Here is a 20,684-nt window from a genome sequence, read left to right on the forward strand (position 1 = left end):
TTCAAAAGCTTTTCCGGTGGAAGAGGAGGAGAACTCTGTCCCGTATCTGTTTGGTCTTCACCCCATAGATGATGGGGTTCATCATGGGTGGGAAGAGGAGGTAGAAGTTGGCCAGTAGGATATGAATGTAGGGAGCAACATGGTGACCAAATCTATGGATGAGTGAGGAGAGGACCACAGGAGTGTAGGAAACCAATATGACACACAGGTGTGAGATGCAAGTGCTGAAGGCTTTGAGCTGTTCTTCCTTTGAAGCCAGACTGAGGACAGTTTGTAGGATCTTGGTGTAAGAAAGACCAATAAAGGTCAAATCAAGTCCTACAAGAAAGAATGCAGCTATGATTCCATAGATGTTATGGAAGAGAGTGTGTGCACATGCCAATCTCACCACCGCCATGTGCTCACAGTAGCAGTGGGTGATGACATGGGAACGGCAATAGGGCAATCTCCTAAGCAGGATGGGCAATGGGAGCACCAGGACCACAGCCCGCACCAAAGCCGCCAGCCCAATTTTGGCTACCAAGGAATTGGTGAGGATGGTGGTGTACCTCAGAGGGTGGCAGATGGCCACGTAGCGATCGAAGGCCATGGCCAAGAGCACAGCCGACTCCATGATGGAAAAGGTGTGGAGGAAAAACATCTGGACAAGGCAGGCAGTCAGACTTATCTCCCTGGCCCTGAACCAGAAGATGCTCAGTGTTTTGGGCATGGTAGTGAGGGACAAGGTCAGGTTAATGGAGGCCAGCATGGAGAGGAAGAAGAACATGGGTTTGTGGAGGCTCTCATCAGTCTTGATCACGTACAGCAGGGTGCTGTTGCCCAGCAGGGAGGTGGTGAAGGCAGAGCAGAAAAATATGGAGATCCAACCGTGGGAGCTTTCCAGTCCAGGAATACCAGACAGGAAGAACACCGAGGGGTCAGAGAAGGTGTGGTTGGGAGCCGTGTTCATGTTGATATCTGCATCAAATAGTCTTTCCTTTCACAGGCAAGGTATACCGGATGGGACCATAAGCTCTTTCTGGGCTATAACTTTGTGATGCTACAACTGGGGAGTTCCTTATGACATCAGAGACAAAAATTCTGTTGGCAAAAAAGGAAGATAAGAACACTAGCCACTGCTTTGGTAGATCAGGCAGGGGCCCAACTAGTCCAGCACTCTGCATCCCCCTCTCCCCCTGTTTGATGCTTCCATATGGAATTCAGAGACATAGTACCTCAATCGGTTCCTTTCATCTATGATGACCAACAAACAGACTCATCCTTCTTGCATTTGTCCATATGAATACAGGAAGTTGCCTCAGTATGCTCATTGACAGGCTATGGGACCATATGCTTCAGTGTTGTCTACAGGGTTTCCCCCCCAGCCTTTCCTGTATCTGCCAATGGAGACCGAACCTTTGACCTTTCACAGGCAAAGGAAGTGTGGCATCACGATGCTGTGGCCATGCGCCTTCCCAGTGGGCCACAACTCAGGTTTACAAAAATGGCTATAAACCAGCAGCTCCCCTCAGCGTAAGGGGGGAGTAAAATGACGGTGATTGAAAAGAGGTGACGCCATCACACACTGTTGTTCAGCCCCAATGCAAAGCCTGCCTTTGAAGTTTCCTAGGGGCCAGGAGGTGCCACATCCCAGCATGGATCTCAGCCTATAGGGTCAGAGATCCAGCCTCTGCAGTTGCCCTGGGAGGTCCCAGCACGATGTGACCTTATTACTATTACTATTATAATTTCTATTATTATTGGGATCCGTTGGGTAGAATGGCTCTTACCATCAGAAGGTTCTTCCAAATCTTTCGTCAGAATCTCATTCCTTGACATCTGAGTCCGCTGGTTCGGGCCCTAACCTCCGGAGCAGGAGAAAACCAGCTTGCTCCATCTTCTATGTGACAACCTTTCAAATATCTGGAGATGATTATCCTATTACTTCTCAGTCTCCTCTCTTCCAGGCTAAACATACCTGACTCCCTCAACCATTCCTCAAAAGGCTTGGTTTCCAGACCCAAGAATATCTGGGTCACCCTCCTCTGCACATAGTCCTTCTCTATGGCCACTATTATCACCACCAACCTGCCCCATAAACTCACCTCTTTCCTTATAGTACAGTAATGCTCCAAAGTGGGAAATTTTCCATTGAAAACTATAGTTTCATTGAATCATATACAGTTCTATGGTTCTATGAAACTACAGTTTTCAATGGAACATTTTCCACTATGGAGGTACCCCAAGGATCATCTATTCCAACCACTGCATTGCAGGGATCACACTCATTTGAAACTAGAACTCAAACCAATCGCTCAAGGACAGAAGGACTTGAACCAATGGCTACACGTTACAGGAAAGGAGATCCCAACTAAATAGCGGGAAGAACTTTCTGACAGGAAGAGCTATTAGACAGCAGATGGATGGCCATCTGTCATGGAAGGTTTAGCTGAGATTCCTGCATGGCAGGAAGTTGGACTAGCTGACCCTTGGGATCTCTTCCAACTCTACAATTCCATGATTCTATGACAGCTTTGCTCCATGAACTTTCAGTCTCAGATCATGCACAGTCCACCTTAGTTTCCCACACCTCCCCCCAGCTGTTCTCCAGATTTTCTCTTGCTTCCTAGGCTGGGAAGCCAGTGTCTCATGTGAAGCCCAGAAGCAAGGCATGAAGGCAACAGATTTCCCTCTTCACTGTACCTAGGATCCCATAGAAGTGATCGCCAAGACCACATAACTCTGGTCCTGAAAGACCTTCATTGGCTCCCAGTACATTTCCGAGCACAATTCACAGTGTTGGTGCTGACCTTTAAAGCCTGAAATGGCCTCAGCCCAGTAGACCTGAAGGAGCGTCTCCACCCCCATTGTTCAGCCAAGGTCCAGCTCCGAGGGATTTCTGGTGGTTCCCTCCCTGCGAAAAGGGAGGTTACAGGGAACCAGGCAGAGGGCTTTCTCGGTGGTGGCATCAGCCCTGTGAAACGCCCTCCCACCAGATGTCAAAGAAATAAACAACTATCTGACTTTTAGAAGACATCTGAAGGCAGCCCTCTTTAGGGAAGCTTGAAATATTTGATGAATTATTGTACTTTCTAGTTACAGGTGGGTAGCCGTGTTGGTCTGCCATAGTCGAAACAAAATAGAAAATTCTTTCCAGTAGCACCTTAGAGACCAACTGAGTTTGTTCTTGGTATGAGCTTTCATGTGCATGAACACTTCTTCAGGTACTTTCTAGGGGACTGGAAGGTTATAGTAGGGAGTCAAGAAATAAAAGGAACAACTGGCAAGTTTGCCCTCGGAGTTCAAAATGAAGCAGGGCAAAGGCTCACAGAGTTCTGTCAAGAGAACAAGCTGGTCATCACAGTCTTTTCCAAAACACAAGAGATGACTCTATACATGACATCACCAGATGGGCAGCATCGAAATCAGATTGATTATATTCTCTGCAGCCAAAGATGGAGAAGCTCTATACAGTCAGCAAAAACAAGACCTGGGGCACAGATCTGCAGCTTCTTATAGCAATATTTCAGCTTAAACTGAAGAAAGTAGGAAAAACCACTGAGCCAGTAAGACACAATCTAAATCAAATTCCTTATGAATACACAGTGAAAGTGAGGAACAGGTTTAAGGATTTAGATTTGGTGGACAGAGTGCCTGAAGAACTATGGATGGAGGCTCGTAACATTATACAGGACACAGCAACGAAAACCATCCCAATGAAAAAGAAATGCAAGAAAGCAAAGTGGCTGTCCAATGAGGCCTTACAAATAGCGGGGGAGAGAAGACAAGCAAAATGCGAGGGAGATCGTGAAAGATACAGGAAAGTGAATGCAGATTTTAAATAAAAATAGCAAGGAGAGACAAGAGGGCCTTCTTAAACGAGCAATGCAAAGAAATAGAGGAAAACATCAGAATGGGGAAAACCAGAAATCTGTTCAAGAAAATTGGAGATATAAAAGGAACACTTAATACAAACATTACCAGAATAAAGGACAAAAGTGGGAAGAACCTTACAGAAGCGGAAGACATCAAGAAGAGGTGGCAAGAATACACAGCGGAATTATACCAGAAAGATATGGAGGTCTCATACACCCCAGGTAGTGTGGTTGCTGACCTTGAACCAGACATCCTGGAGAGTGAAGTCAAATGGGCCTTAGAAAGCACTGCTATTAACAAGGCCAGTGTAAGTGATGATATTACAGCTGAACTATTTAAAATTTTAAAGGATGATGCTGTTAAGGTGCTACACTCAATATGCCAGCAAATTTGGAAAACTCAGCAGTGGCCAGAGGATTGGAGATCAGTCTGCATCCCAATCCCAAAGAAGGGCAGTGCCAAAGAATGCTCCAAGTACCACACAATTGCTCTCATTTCACACACTAGCAAGGTTATGCTTAAAATTCTACAAGGCAGGCTTAAGCAGTATGTGGACCGAGAACTCCCAGAAGTGCAAGCTGGATTTCGAAGGGGCAGAGGAACCAGAGACCACATTGCGAACATTCATTGGATTATGGATAATGGAGAAACTAGAGAGTTTGACTACGCAACAGCATTTGACTGTGTCAACGACAGCAAACTATGGCAAGTAGTTAAAGAAATGAGAGTTCCTGATCACCTCATCTGTCTCCTGAGAAATCTCTATGTGGGACAAGAAGCTACAGTTAGAACTGGATATGAAACAAGTGATTTGTTCAAAATTGGGAAAGGAATACGATAAGGCTGTATATTGTCTCCCTGCTTATTTAACTTATATGCAGAATTCATCATGCGAAAGGCTGGACTGGATGAATCCCAAGCCGGAATTAAGATTGCCAGTAGAAATAGAAACAACCACATATATGCTGATGACACAACCTTGATGGCAGAAAGTGAGGAAGAATTAAAGAACCTTTTAATGAGGGTGAAAGAGGAGAGCGCAAAATATGGTCTGAAGCTCAAAATCAAAAAAACTAAGATCATGGCCACTGGTCCCATCACCTCCTGGCAAATAGAAGGGGAAGAAATGAAGGCAGTGAGAGATTTCACTTTCTTGGGCTCCATGATCACTGCAGATGGTGACAGCAGTCATGAAATTAAAAGACGCCTGTTTCTTGGGAGGAAAGCAATGACAAACCTAGACAGCATCTTAAAAAGCAGAGACATCACCTTGTTGACAAAGGTCCGTATAGTTAAAGCTATGGTTTTCCCAGTAGTAATGTTTGGAAGTGAGAGCTGGACCATCAAGAAGGCTGATCGCCAAAGAATTGATGCTTTTGAATTATGGTGCTGGAGGAGACTCTTGAGAGTCCCATGGACTGCAAGAAGATGAAACCTATCCATTCTCAAAGAAATCAGCCCTGGGTGCTCACTGGAAGGGCAGATCCTGAAGTTGAGGCTCCAGTACTTTGGCCACCTCATGAGAAGAGAAGACTCCCTGGAAAAGACCCTGATGTTGCGAAAGATGGAGGGCACAAGGAGAAGGGGACGACAGAGGACGAGATGGTGGGACAGTGTTCTCGAAGTGACTGGCATGAGTTTGGCCAAACTGTGGGAGGCAGTGGAAGACAAGAGTGCCTGGCATGCTCTGGTCCATGGCGTCACAAAGAGTCGGAAACAACTAAACGACTAAACACCAATAATATTTTACTGGAAATCACCCAGAAGGAAATCCAGGCAGATGGGTGGGGTAATAATAATAATAATATGTTTGCATAACTGCTACAGGTCCCCATCTTGGTTATCCTCTTGTCCACTTAGTTCTGCTTTGAAGCCCCACCGCCCAGCCCAACCCCATTGTGCAAACAATTCTCCCCTCCTCTGGCAGAGAAAGTACAGGTGGACCTTTCCACTATTTTGCTAGCAACACCCTTGTATTCCCTCTTCAGCTGCAGAGCGGATACCAGACTTTTTGCCACCCACCCTGCGAGTAATTAATCAGAAACGGTTCACCGACACAGACCTGCCACCGTAGATCAGATTTTAACATATTTTCTGCTGGTGAGGAGAATGGAGTCCTCCAAAGTTGTTGCAATCCTGGGTCTAGAAATGGCTTGCATTCGTAGCTCAAATGTGCACGGGAACATCTGTGAGGTTGGGCGGATTCAGTGCCTTAATTTTATAGACTTTTGAATGGCTAGGTTGAGATAATGGCCAGGGATTTTAGTGGCCTCAGGGTCCCTCAGGTGCTGCATCAGTGGGAGATGGAGCACAGGTGAGACATCCCTTGGTGATTCTGGATGGCTAAGGTGCAAGGGGTTCTATGAAGCCCACTTGGCTACTCCCTAGAAACCTCTGCCTGGGAGCAACCCAGACAAGCCCTGCCTGCGTGAGGTGGAATGTGTTGTTCTGTCAATGGAGAATCTAGCAGTCCGTCACAGAAAACATTTTAAACACACACACCGATAAACAGTGTCCTGGGAGCTGTCGTTTATTAAAGGTGCTGGGAATGGCAGACAATTTTGGAGGAAGCTGCTTTCATTGTGCTTTTAATGTAAATCACTATTAGTGTAGCAGTGTTCTTGTTTTTGTTATTTTTTTGCTGGTAATGGCTGTTTGCATTACAGTAAACCAAACTGAACTTTTAATGTCTTGCGTGTTTAGAACCTTAATTTAGCAACAGACAAGAGGAAAGACCAAAGGAGAAGCATCATGTGTGTCCATCAGTGCCTCACATCCACTCCCTGCCCCCAACACATGACAATGCCACATTCCCAGAGCGTCAAGCATTTATCCCCCTTTTCTGCATTTACAAGGGGGATGCCAAAGTGCTCAGGTGCTGCTTTCTCCAACATGAAGCTGATCCCACATTACCGGAGGCAGCACAAAGCTTCCGCATGACGCAGGGGTCCAGCCATGCGTCTTTCTGGCCTTCGGTTCCTAAGAGGTTCCAGGGCTCTTCCAAACATCCCTAGTGGGCTTTTTCTATCATGCTCACATTAAAGCCATTCCCCCTACACCTTGGTGCCCTCCAGATGCTCATCAGCTTCAGCCAGTATGTTTGTATGATACTGATGCTGATGGGATTTGTAGTCCAAAACAGTTGGAAGATAGCAAAGTGGCGAAGCCCTGCGTTTAAACATTCTCCACGGACAACTTGCAGTGGGAGAAAGAAGGGTGGGGGTGATACTGGGGAAAGTGGTGGGGGTGTCATGAACCTTTGAATGGAGTTGCTTGCAAGAAAAGGGAGAGCACCCATTCAAATGCTGGTGTGAGGGAGGAAGGAAGTGTCCTTGTTGCATATCATTCGAAGGTGACTTACTGTAGGAAATCTCTTATATGCAGCAACAGGGGTGGTGTCACATTAGCCCAGTACACCTGCAGCAGCGTCTCCATTCTCATCGTTCAACCCCAACGCTGAAGTCCAGCTCCAAGGGCCTTCTGGCAGTTCCCTCACTGGGAGGGAGGTTACAGGGAACCAGGCAGAGGACCTTCTCGGTGGTGGCACCCACTCAGTGGAATGCCCTCCCATCAGATGTCAAGGAAATGAATTATCTGACTTTTAGAAGACACCCAGAAGCTGCTCTGTTTAGGGAAGCTTTTAATGTTTCATGTTTTATCGTGTTTTTAATAGTCTGTTGGGAGCCGCCCAGAGTGGCTGGCGAATGAATGAATGAATGTTGTGTGGAGAATTAAAACTATGTTTTAGATTACAACTATCTGTATTGCCTCTTTAGGAGACTTGAATCCCCACATACGCTTCAGAGGTGACAAAGACACATGTGACCAGAAGCAGAAAAGCAGGCTGGGAAGTGCCGGGACTGCACAATCATTCGGGCCTACTAAACTTATTGAGGCCTAACTGACATGTGACTCATTCTCCTTAAAAGGAGCAGCCATTTTCTCTCAGTAAGATTTCAGTCAGAGTCTGTCTGCCTCGGCTGTGAGTTGAGCCAGCATGTAATCTCAGTCAAACTGTTTGGGACCGTAACAAAATAAAAAATAAGAAAATTCCTTCCAGTAGCACCTTAGAGACCAAATACGTTTGTTCTTGCTATGAAGTTTACTATAACTCAGTATATAAATGAGATCACCTCATTTGTCTCCTGAGAAATCTCTATGTGGGACAAGAAGCTACAGTTAGAACTGGATATGGAACAACTGATTGGTTCAAAATTGGGAAAGTACGACAAGGCTGTATATTGTCTCCCTGCTTATTTAACTTATATGCAGAATTCATCATGCGAAAGGCTGGACTGGATGAATCCCAAACCGGAATTAAGATTGCCGGAAAAAATATCAACAACCTCAGATATGCTGATGATACAACCTTGATGGCAGAAAGTGAGGAGGAATTGAAGAACCTTTTAATGAGGGTGAAAGAGGAGAGCGCAAAATATGGTCTGAAGCTCAACATCAAAAAAGCTAAGATCATGGCCACTGGTCCCATCACCTCCTGGCAAATAGAAGGGGAAGAAATGGAGGCAGTGAGAGATTTCACTTTCTTGGGCTCCATGATCACTGCAGATGGTGACAGCAGTCACGAAATTAGAAGACGCCTGCTTCTTGGGAGAAAAGCAATGACAAACCTAGACAGCATCTTAAAAAGCAGAGACATCACCTTGCCGACAAAGGTCCGTATAGTTAAAGCTATGGTTTTCCCAGTAGTAATGTACGGAAGTGAGAGCTGGACCATAAAGAAGGCTGATCGCCGTAGAATTGATGCTTTTGAATTATGGTGCTGGAGGAGACTCTTGAGAGTCCCATGGACTGCAAGAAGATCAAACCTATCCATTCTCAAAGAAATCAGCCCTGAGTGCTCACTAGAAGGACAGATCCTGAAGTTGAGGCTCCAGTACTTTGGCCACCTCATGAGAAGAGAAGAGTCCCTAGAAAAGACCCTGATGTTGCGAAAGATGGAGGGCACAAGGAGAAGGGGACGACAGAGGATGAGATGGTTGGACAGTGTTCTCGAAGCTACTAACATGAGTTTGGCCAAACTGCGAGAGGCAGTGAAGGATAGTGCCTGGCGTGCTCTGGTCCATGGGGTCACGAAGAGTCGGACACGACTGAACGACTGAACAACAACAACAATAACTCAGTAAAGTTCTTATTCTTTCCCTGAAAAATTCTGCATTATCTATTTATGCTGTGCGACACAAAACAGCCTCAGCATAAAAGAAATGTCTAGATACAGGTATATTACATTGTGGCACACCCTTCAGCTGGTTCCTCAGAAGTAACAAATTGGCCCCTAGCGGCTTTGCTTTCTATAAATGTCTTTCCTTCTCTCAGTTGTGTTGGCTGTGTCTGTTTGAGGTGCAGGCAGGGTCCAAACAGCGACTGCTGCTGGAGAGCGATCCCTGAAAGGTATGGAGTGGGGAGGTTTTCTTGGGATTAGGGCAGACTGACATTCCCTTGAGACCTGGAACCCCCTTCTCCTTAGTCTGAAGATGGGCATTTATTTGTCTTAAATATATTTATATTATATCAGTTGCCAGAAACCACAGGATGGGAGAGGGCTGCCCTTGTGATCATGTTCTGCCCCATGGTTTCCCACAGGCATCTGGGTGGCCACCTTGAGAACAGGATGCTCCTGGAGTTATAGGATGTATCCACCAAAGAGCACAAATGGTTTCTTAAACCCTCTTGTCCTTGTGCCCAACACATCAGGCCTGGACAATGAGACCTGCTGTTTAATCATGCAGTATGTGATCAGTAAAGAAGGCAACAATGGGGGGGGGGGGGAGAGAGAGAGAGAGAGAGAGAGAGAGAGAGAGAGAGAGAGAGAGGAAAAGAGTGAGAAACAGATGCTGCCTTGTGCCTTGATGTTTTGGAGAGAACATTTTGGTCCCATGGAATCAAACCCAGTTTGGCACTGTTAATCTACCATCCCCTTCCCTTTCAGCTGTGTAGGACAACACAAGGGCATCACACCGGACATGTCGTTGTCTGCAACTAACAGAACTCATGATGACTCCTTCTCGTTCATCTTGATGGGCCTACCTGGCCTGGAAGGGGCCCAATTCTGGCTGGCCTTCCCCCTCTGCGCCATGTACCTTGTGGCCTTGGTGGGCAACTGCACCGTAGTGTTTGTCGTGAAGGCGGAGCCAGCCCTCCACACACCCATGTACTTCTTCCTCTGCATGCTGGCTGCCGTGGACCTGGCCCTCTCCACCTGCACCATGCCCAAACTCCTCGCCTTCTTTTGGTTTGATGCCAATGAGATCAGCTATGGGAGTTGCCTTCTCCAGATGTTCTTCATCCACGCGCTATCAGGCATTGAGTCCACCATCCTCTTGGCCATGGCTGTGGATCGCTATGTGGCCATCTGCCACCCTCTGCAGCATGCTGCCATTCACACCAATGCAGTGACGGCTAAAGTGGGCTTGGTGGCCCTGGTGAGAGGGGTCGTCTTCTTCCTCCCTTTTCCATTGCTGATCATCCGCCTGCACCTCTGCGGCTCCACTGTCCTCACACATTCCTATTGTGTTCACCAAGATGTGATGCACCTGGCTTGTAATGACAAGCTGCCCAACGTTGTATATGGCTTGGCTGCCATTCTCCTTGTGATGGGCCTTGATTCTCTGCTCATCTTTGTCTCCTACGTGATGATTATTAAGACTGTCCTGCAGCTGAGATCAAAGGAGGAGCGCCTCCGGGCTTCTGGGACCTGTGTGGCCCATGTGTGTGTTGTCTTGTCCTTCTATGTGCCCCTGATTGGACTCTCCGTGGTCCACAGGTTTGGGAGAGACCTTCCTGTGCTGGTTCATGTCACAATGGGCAACGTCTACCTCTTAGTGCCTCCAGTTCTCAACCCCATTGTCTATGGAGCCAGGACCAAAGAGATACGGGAGAGGGCATTGAGAGTACTGAAGATATGCAAAGACTGAAGCCACAAGGGTCCTGATATAATGCCCCTCTCTTCTCCAGTCCTGCTTTGCTGCCCTGAGCCATAAACACTGAAGTTCATTCCACTTTGCCTCCCAACCCCACTTTTACTTGAACATTGCTCTGGTCCTGGCTACCATCTTATCCAGGGCTGAATTTCCAGACACCCACCTCCATGTCTCTGGCAGTGATTTCCCCTCCGACAGATCCTAAGGCTCCTCTCTGTTGACCAAGCTCAGCCTCTGTCTGTTTCTCAGTACTGTGTGATCATTGCCCGTGTGAGAGTTCCTATCCAGAGGCACCACAGATCCACCAAAATCATGCGTAGCTAAAAGCTGCCTGGTGGAAGGGCAGGAACCTTTTTCTCCACTGCCAGAGGAAGAAGAAACAGAGGAAGTCCCAGGAAAAAGAAACCTGGTTTCCTTGGTTGTGGAAGAGAGGGGGAAAGCAGAACCTGCAGCACGATTCCAGCTTTTTTCTTCTGCCTGCATCTCTCTGTCAGCCTCCCTCCTCCCTTCCACAGCTGGGGTTTCTTCTTCCTCCATCGCCCTCCATTTCCCCACTCATTTTGTAGCCTAGGGCGCCAGGGTTCCTTCTCCCTCTGCCTGCCTCCTGCCTCCCTCCTGCCTTATTCTCTTCTTCTCCTCCACTACAACCGTCACCTGGAAGGTTGGCTCTGGTTGCCGCAGCCAAGCTCTCATAAAGGAATTTGTGCAGGTAAAAGGCACGTGTGATGTGAGTGCACTTCAAATCAATGTCTCCATTTTATCTTGAGGTACCTCTTAAGATACGGGTGCAATGCTTGCTCCTGTGACGCTACAGGATACTGAGCCAGTGAATACGAAGGCAAGGAACAGTAAGAAGAGTAGGGAGGTTGGAGGAAGGGTGAGTTAGCAGAGGAGAGCCATGAAGAAGCAGCAGACAGGAGACCTCAGGGTGGAGGCAAAGAGGAAGGAGAAAGTGGAGAGGGAAGATTGCAAGCCTCAGAGAGAAGGAAAGGGGGGGGGGAGCCAGTGTCAGAAATGTCAAACCGTGGATGAACCACAGGGCCCATCTGCCTCCATCTTTACCAACTTCTGAATGCAAAGTGGAGGCAGTTTAGTTTCAATGAGGCCACTTTCACACAGTGAAGTTTTCCATTGTTCTGCTGGGTTGTTTCTGTGTTGTTGGATTTTGTTGTTACTTACGTTATGTTGCACTTATTCTCAGTGCTGTTTTCTAAAGAAAAAATAATAATGTTTGGGGGTACTCCCATTTTCCTGCTCATATTGAAATACTGCCCCTCAATGAGGCCAAACTTAGATTCACAAAATGTTTAGGGGTATGTGTACCCCTGTGTTCCCCCAGAAAAAAGCACTGTCTAATTCTGTATTATTATTATTATTATTATTATTATTATTACTACTACTACTACTACTACTACTACTACTACTACTATTTTAAAAAACAGCTCTGAGTTTCCTCTAGTAGAAGGATAGAGTAAAAATATTCAGAACTAAACAACCAAATAAATCATCTTAAAGAACTACGACAAAAACGATACCATGGCATGTAGCCAAGAGTGGTTTGGGGTTTGTTGTTGTTTATGCACTGTTTTGCTTGTTATTCAATAGTTTGTGATCTGTTTTTAACTGATAAAGATTCCTAGAATCCTAGAACTATGGGTTGGAAAGGACCTGATGGTCATCTAGTACAACCGCCTGCAATGCAAGAATCAAAGCTAAAAAATCCCTGTCAGATGACCACCAACCCTCTGTTTGAAGACCTCCAATGAAGGCAAGTCCACCACCTTCCAAGGTAGTCCATTCCAGCTCTTACCGACAGGAAGTTCTTCCTAAGACACAGAGTTGTGTCCAAACCAGTGCTGAGTAACATGCTCCACCAGTGCAAGGATTTCTGCTAGTGCAATAGCACTTTTCCCACTTTCCCCCATTACATGCCCCCTAAACCTGTTCTGGGGATTCCCCCAATACTCTGGAGCAAATTTGGGTTGGCTGAGGGGAAGATGCAGAGGTGAGGGGTGGAGAGAAGGGAGAAATCCCACTAAGCGAAATATTATAAAGTATTTTTCAACAATAAAAATTAATAACGCTAGATGTTCTAAGAAGCGAAGAAGAGACATTGGAGGTTTTTAAGCAGACGTTGGGTGGTCATCATCATGGATGCTTTCATTGAGATTCCTGTTCTGCAGTGGGTTGGACTAGATGACCCTCAGGGTCCCTTCCAACTCTACGATTCTATGGCATGGAACCTGCCCTGGTCACCAGTAAAGGACCATCTCGCTCATCAATTCAGTTGACCTTTGACTTATGGCAAAAGTTTCCATTGTTACTATTTAGTCCCTTCAGGGTTTTTTTGTGTGTTTTGTGAGCGAACACTAAATGACGGCGTCATTCTAATTAAACTCTAAGCATGAGACTAGGCCCAGAGTTATTTTGGATTAATGAGCTGCACTGCAGTGTAATGGAAAAAATCCCAGGTGTGGAACTGCCCAGCCACCTGGTCCTTAGGGATAAGCCCACTGGTTCCTGCGGAGTTAAATAAAAGAAGTCCAGCCACTGTCTAAGCCTGGTCCCAGGCTCTCCAGGGACTCTTGCCTGTTCTCCAAGTGATGCAGAACATCAGCATTCGCAGGAGGGACTCTGGTCTCGGTGGGAAACTGCCTGCACTTGCTCTGCCCTTTCCTGAATCTATAAATGATGCACCCAAGACCCCTCCCTTCCAGACATGTCTTGGACAGAGATCTGTCCAATGGGAGCTTGCTAGCCAGGTGGTTCTGGAGCAGGCATTGCAAGGAGCCCGGAAGACTCGATTCAGAGAGAAACCAAGGAACTGAGAGGATAGTAGAATGGTCTGCACTGAGTGGCCATTGGTCTTGAACATAGACTAGTTGATAACATTAGTCAGTGAAGACAATTGTGAGCTGGACAGAGCAAAGGTCTCACTCAGTATAGGATAGCTGCTTATAGCTGTTCTGCTTTTAGGCTTCCCATTGGGACATCTGGCTGGACACTGCGAAAGCAGGATGCTGGACCAGGTGAACTTTCTACAGGGCTCTTCTAGTGTTTTTAATGCTGGGTGCATATGGGGGAGGGAGATGGGTGCCTTGTGCTGGAACAGTTGACTGGAACCCAGAAGAGAGTCACTCCATGTCTTCTTTCAGGTCTCACTTATGCTCCCTGACCCTAACCCTGAATTTATCTGCAGTTGTGACATGGCCTGGCTCCAACCTTGTGCTCTCCTTTCTTTTCGTGCAGGTGCTTTACTCCAGAATTGAACTCCTGAGGATGTTGTTCTGGCACTAGTTTTTCTCTTCTTGAACTTCCTTTATCCCTTTCAAAGATATAAATTAAGTCATATATATATATATATATATATATATATATATATATATATATTATCACCCTCAAAGACCAGCTCAGAAGAGCTGAAGAATGGGGGTAAACAAAAGCAAATTCTCTGAAAAGGGGGCTTCTTGATGAGTAATTGATGGAGGGATCCTAGGAGAATCTACAGAGCACCCCTGAATTGTCTGATTCCACAATTTAAACCAAGCAGCAAAAGCCCACCTCTCTCGAGCTTCCTCTATCTGCTCGCTTTTTGATGGAGCCTATAGAGAGGACCGGCCTTAGAAGAACGGAGACTATCCGTAGCAGCGAGAAAGACCCTAAGCTTGGTAGTCTCCCACTGGGCAATGTCTCTGGAAGCCAGTATATGCAACTGCAGGAAAATCTAGGAGGAAGCCACACACAAACCTTTTACGGTTTTGCAAGGAGCAGTCTGGACACATCCACGTAAGGTTAGGAGCATCTGTGTCACAAAGGGAGAAATTCTGATAGATAAGCTGCAGGGTCAGGTCTTTGCTCAATTTAACATGAACAATCTCACTGCAATGGAGGAGTTTTAATCAAAGGAAGTGGCTCTACTCTTTCTCTGCATACTGTATATGCAATTCACTAGTATCTGTCATGCCAGACATTAGCAACATTAGCAGCCATGCCCCTTCCTCCTCCTCCTCCTCCTCCTCCTCCTCCTTTTTTCTCCTGGGTCTCCCAGGTTTGGAGAACATACAGGTTTGGATCTCCATCCCCTTCTGCTTCATCTATGCCATGGCTGTCTTTGGCAATGCGACTCTGCTCTGGATCATCAAGACTGAATCCAGCCTCCACAAGCCCATGTACCTCTTCCTCTCCATGCTGGCTTTGACAGATATCGCCATGCCCACCTGCATCGTTCCTAAGATGCTGGGCATCTTCTGGGCTGGCACCCAAGAGATCACCTTTGCTGGCTGCCTGGTGCAGATGTTCATGATCCACGCCCTCTGTGCGGTGGAGTCTGGGACCCTCACCGCCATGGCTTATGACCGCTACGTGGCCATCTGCTCCCCACTCAGCTACACAACATTACTGACGACAAACACTGTGGCAAAGTTTGGTGCTGTTATTGGGGTCCGGGCCTTCATCATTGTCTTGCCCTTTCCTTTCCTGGTGAAGAGACTGCCATTCTGCCACTCCCACCTTATATCCCATTCCTACTGTGAACATATGGCAGTAGTGAAGCTCGCATGTGGGGACACCACACCCAACAACCTCTATGGGTTGATACTATCCCTTGTCGTTGTCGGTGCTGACCTTGCCTTCATCTTCGTCTCCTATGGACTGATCCTACACGCTGTTTTCCAGCTGCCATCGCTGGAGGCCAGACACAAGGCCCTGGGTACCTGTGGGGCCCATGTGGCGGTCATCATCATCCTCTACACACCGGGCCTCTTTTCTTTCTTAACCCACCGCTTTGGACACAACATCCCTCACCACGTCCACATCTTCCTGGCAAACATCTATCTCATGGTTCCAGCCATGCTCAACCCCATTGTTTATGGTGCCAAGACCAAGGAGATCCGTGAGCGGGTGCTGAGTGCACTGGGGCTGAGGAAGAGCGCCTCCTAGGCTCCCAAGGGGGAACTGCAGGAGGGCAGGGATGAGCTGCCAGGGGCTTTGAAGAACTTTACCCCCATGGTGCCTTGCTGTCTTCTGAAGTTGTCAGGGGAGGTGTCAGAATTCATCCATTGCTTTTTGGCACAGCATGTTTAAGGGAGGGGGGTTGTGTGTGTGTGTGGGAGGGGTGTATTCACTTGTCAGTGATGATATGTAACAATATCATCTCATGGTCTTTCCACTATTTTTTGTAATGCTACTGCTTTGTCCTGGGTGAGGCATGGGACTTTTGTCTGGGGAGCTGACCAGTTAACATAGAGGGTTTGTCTGCTATTGGGTTTTTACAGGAATTCTAAGGTCTCAAATATAGAATAAATGTTGACAATTGCACAAGGTAAACACACATAGTAGTAATTTCCCAGTAGTAATATACGGAAGTGAGAGCTGGACCATAAAGAAGGCTGATCGTCAAAGAATTGATGCTTTTGAATTATGATGCTGGAGGACAGGGGCGTCGCTAGGGGGGTGCGGTGGGGGCGGTACGCCCCCGGGCGACAGGGGCGAGAAGCGGCGGGTGGGGGCGACAAGCGGCGGGTGGGGGCGACAAGCGGCGCCCCTCCTGCCACTCCCCAGGCAACGCCGGTCACCCCGGGAGCAGCAGCGCTGCACGGACGGGGTGCTCCCTCGGCCGTGCGCTGTTGCTCCCGGGGCGACTGGAGCGAGCGGCGGCGCATGCGGGTGACAAGCGGCAGCCCCTCCCGCCATTCCCAAGCGCTGCCGCTCCCTCCGTCACCCCAGGAGCAACAGCGCACGGCCGAGGGAGCACCCCGTCCGTGCAGCGCTGCTGCTCCCGGGGTGACCGGCAGCGTGGGGAGTGGTAGGAGGGGCCGGCGCTTGTCAGCCCCACGCGCTGCCGCTGGCTCCGTCCCCCCGGGAGCAGCAGCGCACGGTGTGTGCGGTGCTGCTGCTCCTGGGACAACGGAGCGAACGTCGGCACGTGGGGGTGACAAGAGGCAGCCCCTCCCACCATTCCCACGCGCTGCTGCTCCCTCCGTCACCCTGGGAGCGGCAGCGCACGGCCCGACGACGGAGTGCGCCTGCACGCGCAGGCGCACTCTGTCATCGGATCGCCGCTTCCACAGCCTCCTTTTGAGCTGGAGAGCTTAAAAGCGAGCTCTTCGGCTTAAAAGAGGGCTGCAGAAGCGGCGCCGGCACCCCCGGAACCGCCCTGGGGGCGGAGCGTCATGACATCACAATGTGATGTCACGAAGCCCCGCCCCCGGGGCATTTCCTTTGCCGCCCCGGGTACCGCGGAGCCTTACTCCGCCACTGCTGGAGGAGACTCTTGAGAGTCCCATGGACTGCAAGAAGATCAAACCTATCCATTCTTAAAGAAATCAGCCCTGAGTGCTCACTGGAAGGGCAGATCCTGAAGTTGAGGCTCCAGTACTTTGGCCACCTCATGAGAAGAGAAGACTCCCTGGAAAAGACCCTGATGTTGGGAAAGATGGAGGGCGCAAGGAGAAGGGGACGACAGAGGATGAGATGGTTGGACGGTGTTCTCGAAGCGACTGGCATGAGTTTGGCCAAACTGCGGGAGGCAGTGAAGGATAGGCGTGCCTGGCGTGCTCTGGTCCATGGGGTCACGAAGAGTCGGACACAACTGAACGACTGAACGACTGAACAACAACAACAAACACACATACAAAAGCATATAACCCACGTGTCTAAAATAGTACAGGAGAGCAATCCAAAAGCCATCTTAGCTCTCCTAAAGACTCTAAATACTTCCTCTGCAACCTTAATCCCCCTTGCCTGAGAACAGCTAGGTAGATAGGAACCAGCAGAAGTTCCTGAAGGGATTCCTCTGCTACATCTGTGAACCTCCTTTGTATTAATTGTGATTGTTTGCCCAGATGCACTGCATCGAGGGATGTCTGACGGGCAACACATACGCATGGAAGCTCCTCATTGTCCATAATCCCTCCAGCAATTGTAATTGGTGCTCTTCATTATATCTGCATAACTTAGAGGGGATAAATTCCTTTTTTTTTATAGGATTTTTATTATTTTCCATTAAAACAAAAGAGAAACATAACATAAACACCAACATTAACACTATAAAAACACAATACATAAACACAATCAAACAATAACAATATAAGCAAACATAAAGAAAAAACATATACAAACCTTAACTAACACTTATCTTCATAATTTCCTTGTTACAATCTTCTCTATTTAGGGGGCTTCCCCCATTCCCTCCACTGTCTTCAAAATCATATATATATTCTAGGTAGCTTTATATCTTATTCCATTAACATTTACCCTATTTTTGATACACTTAACTTTACTTAATCAAATACCTGATTAAATATAAATCTTATCTTAAACACCAAATCTTAACATGTTTTTTAGCAATTAAATCATTCGCACAAAAAATTTCTTCCAAACAGTTTTATCTAACATAAACCTACTAAAGCCGATCTTCTGCTTAATTCTGCTCAAATATTCAATTTTACTGATTTAACTAAGTAGTCTTTAAATTTTTTCCAATCCTGTGACACCTTCTCCTCCCTCTGGTCCCGGATTCTGGCGGTCAGTTCTGCGAGTTCCATATAGTCCATCAACTTCATCTGCCATTCTTCCACTGTTGGTATCTCTTCACCTTTCCAGGTTCTTGCCAGTAAGATTCTAGCTGCTGTTGTGGCATACATAAAAAACACTCTATCCTGACTGGGTATCTCTTCATTGGTTATGCTCAAGAGAAATGCCTCTGGTTTCTTACTGAAGGTAACTTTCATTACCTTTTTAAGCTCATTGTAAATCTTATCCCAGAAAGCATTTACCACTGGGCACAACCACCACATATGAAAAAAGGTACCTTTCGCATGTTTACATTTCCAACATACATCTGACATTTTGGTATTCATCTTGGCTATCTTAACTGGTGTCAAATACCATCTATATACCATTTTCATTATATTTTCTCTTAAACTATAGCAAGCAGTAAAATTGATACCTTTCTGCCACAATCTCTCCCAGTCATCCATCATAATATTGTGTCCCACATCTTTCGCCCAATCTATCATTGTCGATTTAACCAGTTCATCTTTCGTATGCCACTCTAGCAAAAGATTATACATTTTGGAAAGGTTCTTAAAGTTCGATTCTATCAGTTCTGTTTCCAGTTTTGATTTTTCTACTTGAAAACCAATTTTTTTATCCAGTTTAAATGTTTCATACACCTGGTGATATTGCAGCCAGTCGGGGACTTGACTTTTAACTTGGTCATAGCTTTTTAGCTTAAATGAGTCCCCTTCCTGCTGCAATATGTCCATATATCGTAACCAACTTGCAGACATATTCGGTCTCTTATAGGCCTTGGCCTCCACTGGTGAAATCCATCTAGGAGTCTTTCTCTCCAATAAGTCTTTATATCTAGTTCAAACCTGATACAGGGATTTTCTAACTATATGAGTCTTAAAAGTTCTGTGAATTTTAACCTTGTCATACCAAAGGTATGCATGCCAACCAAACATATTATCGTGTCCTTCCAAGTCCAACACGTCCACGTTCTCTAATTTAAACCAATCCTTCAACCAGCAAAAGGCCGCTGCTTCAAAATAAAGTCTTAAATCCGGCAGGGCAAAGCCTCCTCTCTCTTTAGAGTCTGTTAAAATCTTAAACTTAATTCTAGGCTTTTTGCCCTGCCATATAAACTTCGATAGGTCCTTTTGCCATTTCTTAAAACAATCCAGTTTATCCAAAATTGGTATGGCTTGGAATAAAAACAGCATCCTTGGTAGGACATTCATTTTAACCACTGCTATTCTTCCCATTAACGACAGTTTTAATCTTGTCCATATTTCCATATCTTTCTTTATCTCTATCCACAGTTTTTCATAATTGTCCTTGTACAGGTTCAGATTTTTTGCTGTGAGATTGATACCTAGATATTTTACAGTTTTAACAAAATTGAGGCCAGTGCCTTCTTGTATTCTTTGTATCTGTTCTGCACTCAAGTTTTTACCTAAAACTTTGGTTTTCTAGAGGGGATAAATTCCACCCGTGTATCCATTTGAGTGATTGTTCTTTCACCACAGCAGGCAAAGATTTGATAGGTGGGGAACTCCAAAGTTTTGTCCAATTAGCCCCTGTCTGTATCTTTCGCCCATTGATCCTTAAGTGCTTTGCATGAGGGTGCCATAATACCATTTGTTGGCATCCGTCTCACTAGAAGGAAAGGAAAGCGGGAGGGAGGAGGGAGGAGGCGTCCCCAAAAAAAGCATCTCTGGAGGTGTGCAGTGCGCGCCAGAGAGAAAAACGCAGAGGGGACAGCTGGGTGGACACGGGTTTGCAAGGGTTAAAGGGAACCGAGCTGCCTTCCTAGAGAGGACAGGAAGTGAGGGTGATCCAGGTCCTCCAGAGCCCAGGCCCCTCCCTCTCCTGCAAGGGCTGCCTGGCTGTCCCCTCCTGGGATCTGGTGAGTGGGGAGGCGGTGGGGGTCCCAGGGCTGCAGCAGGGGAGGGGGCCAGCCTGGGGGGGGCCTGGTCTGCTCATGCAGGGGGAGGAGAGGGGCCTGCCAGGGAGGGGCCAGGTCTGCAACACTCTCCTTCCTGCAGATCACAGGATCCCAAATGGCTCCCACGAAATCTCCCTTCTTCAAACAAAGGACTTTTACTCTGTGTGACATTGCACAACAGAGGAAACATGTGCAAATGGTTTTCCAAAGCTGGACGAGGAAGGAAGGAAAGGGGGAAGAGAAAGGGCAGGAATAAAGAGAGTCTGGATCCCATCCCATAGTCTGGCTGCTGCATTGCAAACCAGTTTCCCAGTGTCTCCAAGGGCAGCTCCACCCGGAGGCCACTGCAGCAATCCCCTCGGACCCAGAGCAGGGCATCCCAGGACCACATCCTCTCTGTCCCAAAGGGATTGTTGCTGGAAAACCAGCCGGAAATGGGC

General features: G+C 47.1%; 4 protein-coding genes across 4 annotated transcripts in view; 3 read left to right on the forward strand and 1 right to left on the reverse strand.

Moving 5' to 3' along the window:
• LOC117044870 overlaps positions 1-20,684 on the forward strand; it is an 878,236-nt gene that overhangs the window by 750,579 nt on the left and 106,973 nt on the right. The gene's annotated exons all lie outside the window — the stretch shown is intronic.
• LOC117044991 (olfactory receptor 52K1-like) lies at positions 2-5,172 on the reverse strand. Its single transcript, XM_033145785.1, has 2 exons — positions 5,158-5,172; positions 2-949 (listed from the first exon to the last, which is right to left on the reverse strand). Exon 2 carries the CDS (start codon positions 947-949, stop codon positions 2-4), a length of 948 nt encoding a protein of 315 aa, XP_033001676.1. The 5' UTR covers positions 5,158-5,172.
• LOC117044992 (olfactory receptor 51E2-like) lies at positions 9,837-10,787 on the forward strand. Its single transcript, XM_033145786.1, has one exon. It carries the CDS (start codon positions 9,837-9,839, stop codon positions 10,785-10,787), a length of 951 nt encoding a protein of 316 aa, XP_033001677.1.
• On the forward strand, positions 14,754-15,731 carry LOC117044993 (putative olfactory receptor 52P1). The gene has a single exon (XM_033145787.1). The coding sequence runs from the start codon at positions 14,754-14,756 to the stop codon at positions 15,729-15,731; it is 978 nt and encodes a 325-aa protein (XP_033001678.1).

Source organism: Lacerta agilis, chromosome 4 (genome assembly GCF_009819535.1).
Source record: "Lacerta agilis isolate rLacAgi1 chromosome 4, rLacAgi1.pri, whole genome shotgun sequence".
NCBI lineage: Eukaryota > Metazoa > Chordata > Lepidosauria > Squamata > Lacertidae > Lacerta > Lacerta agilis.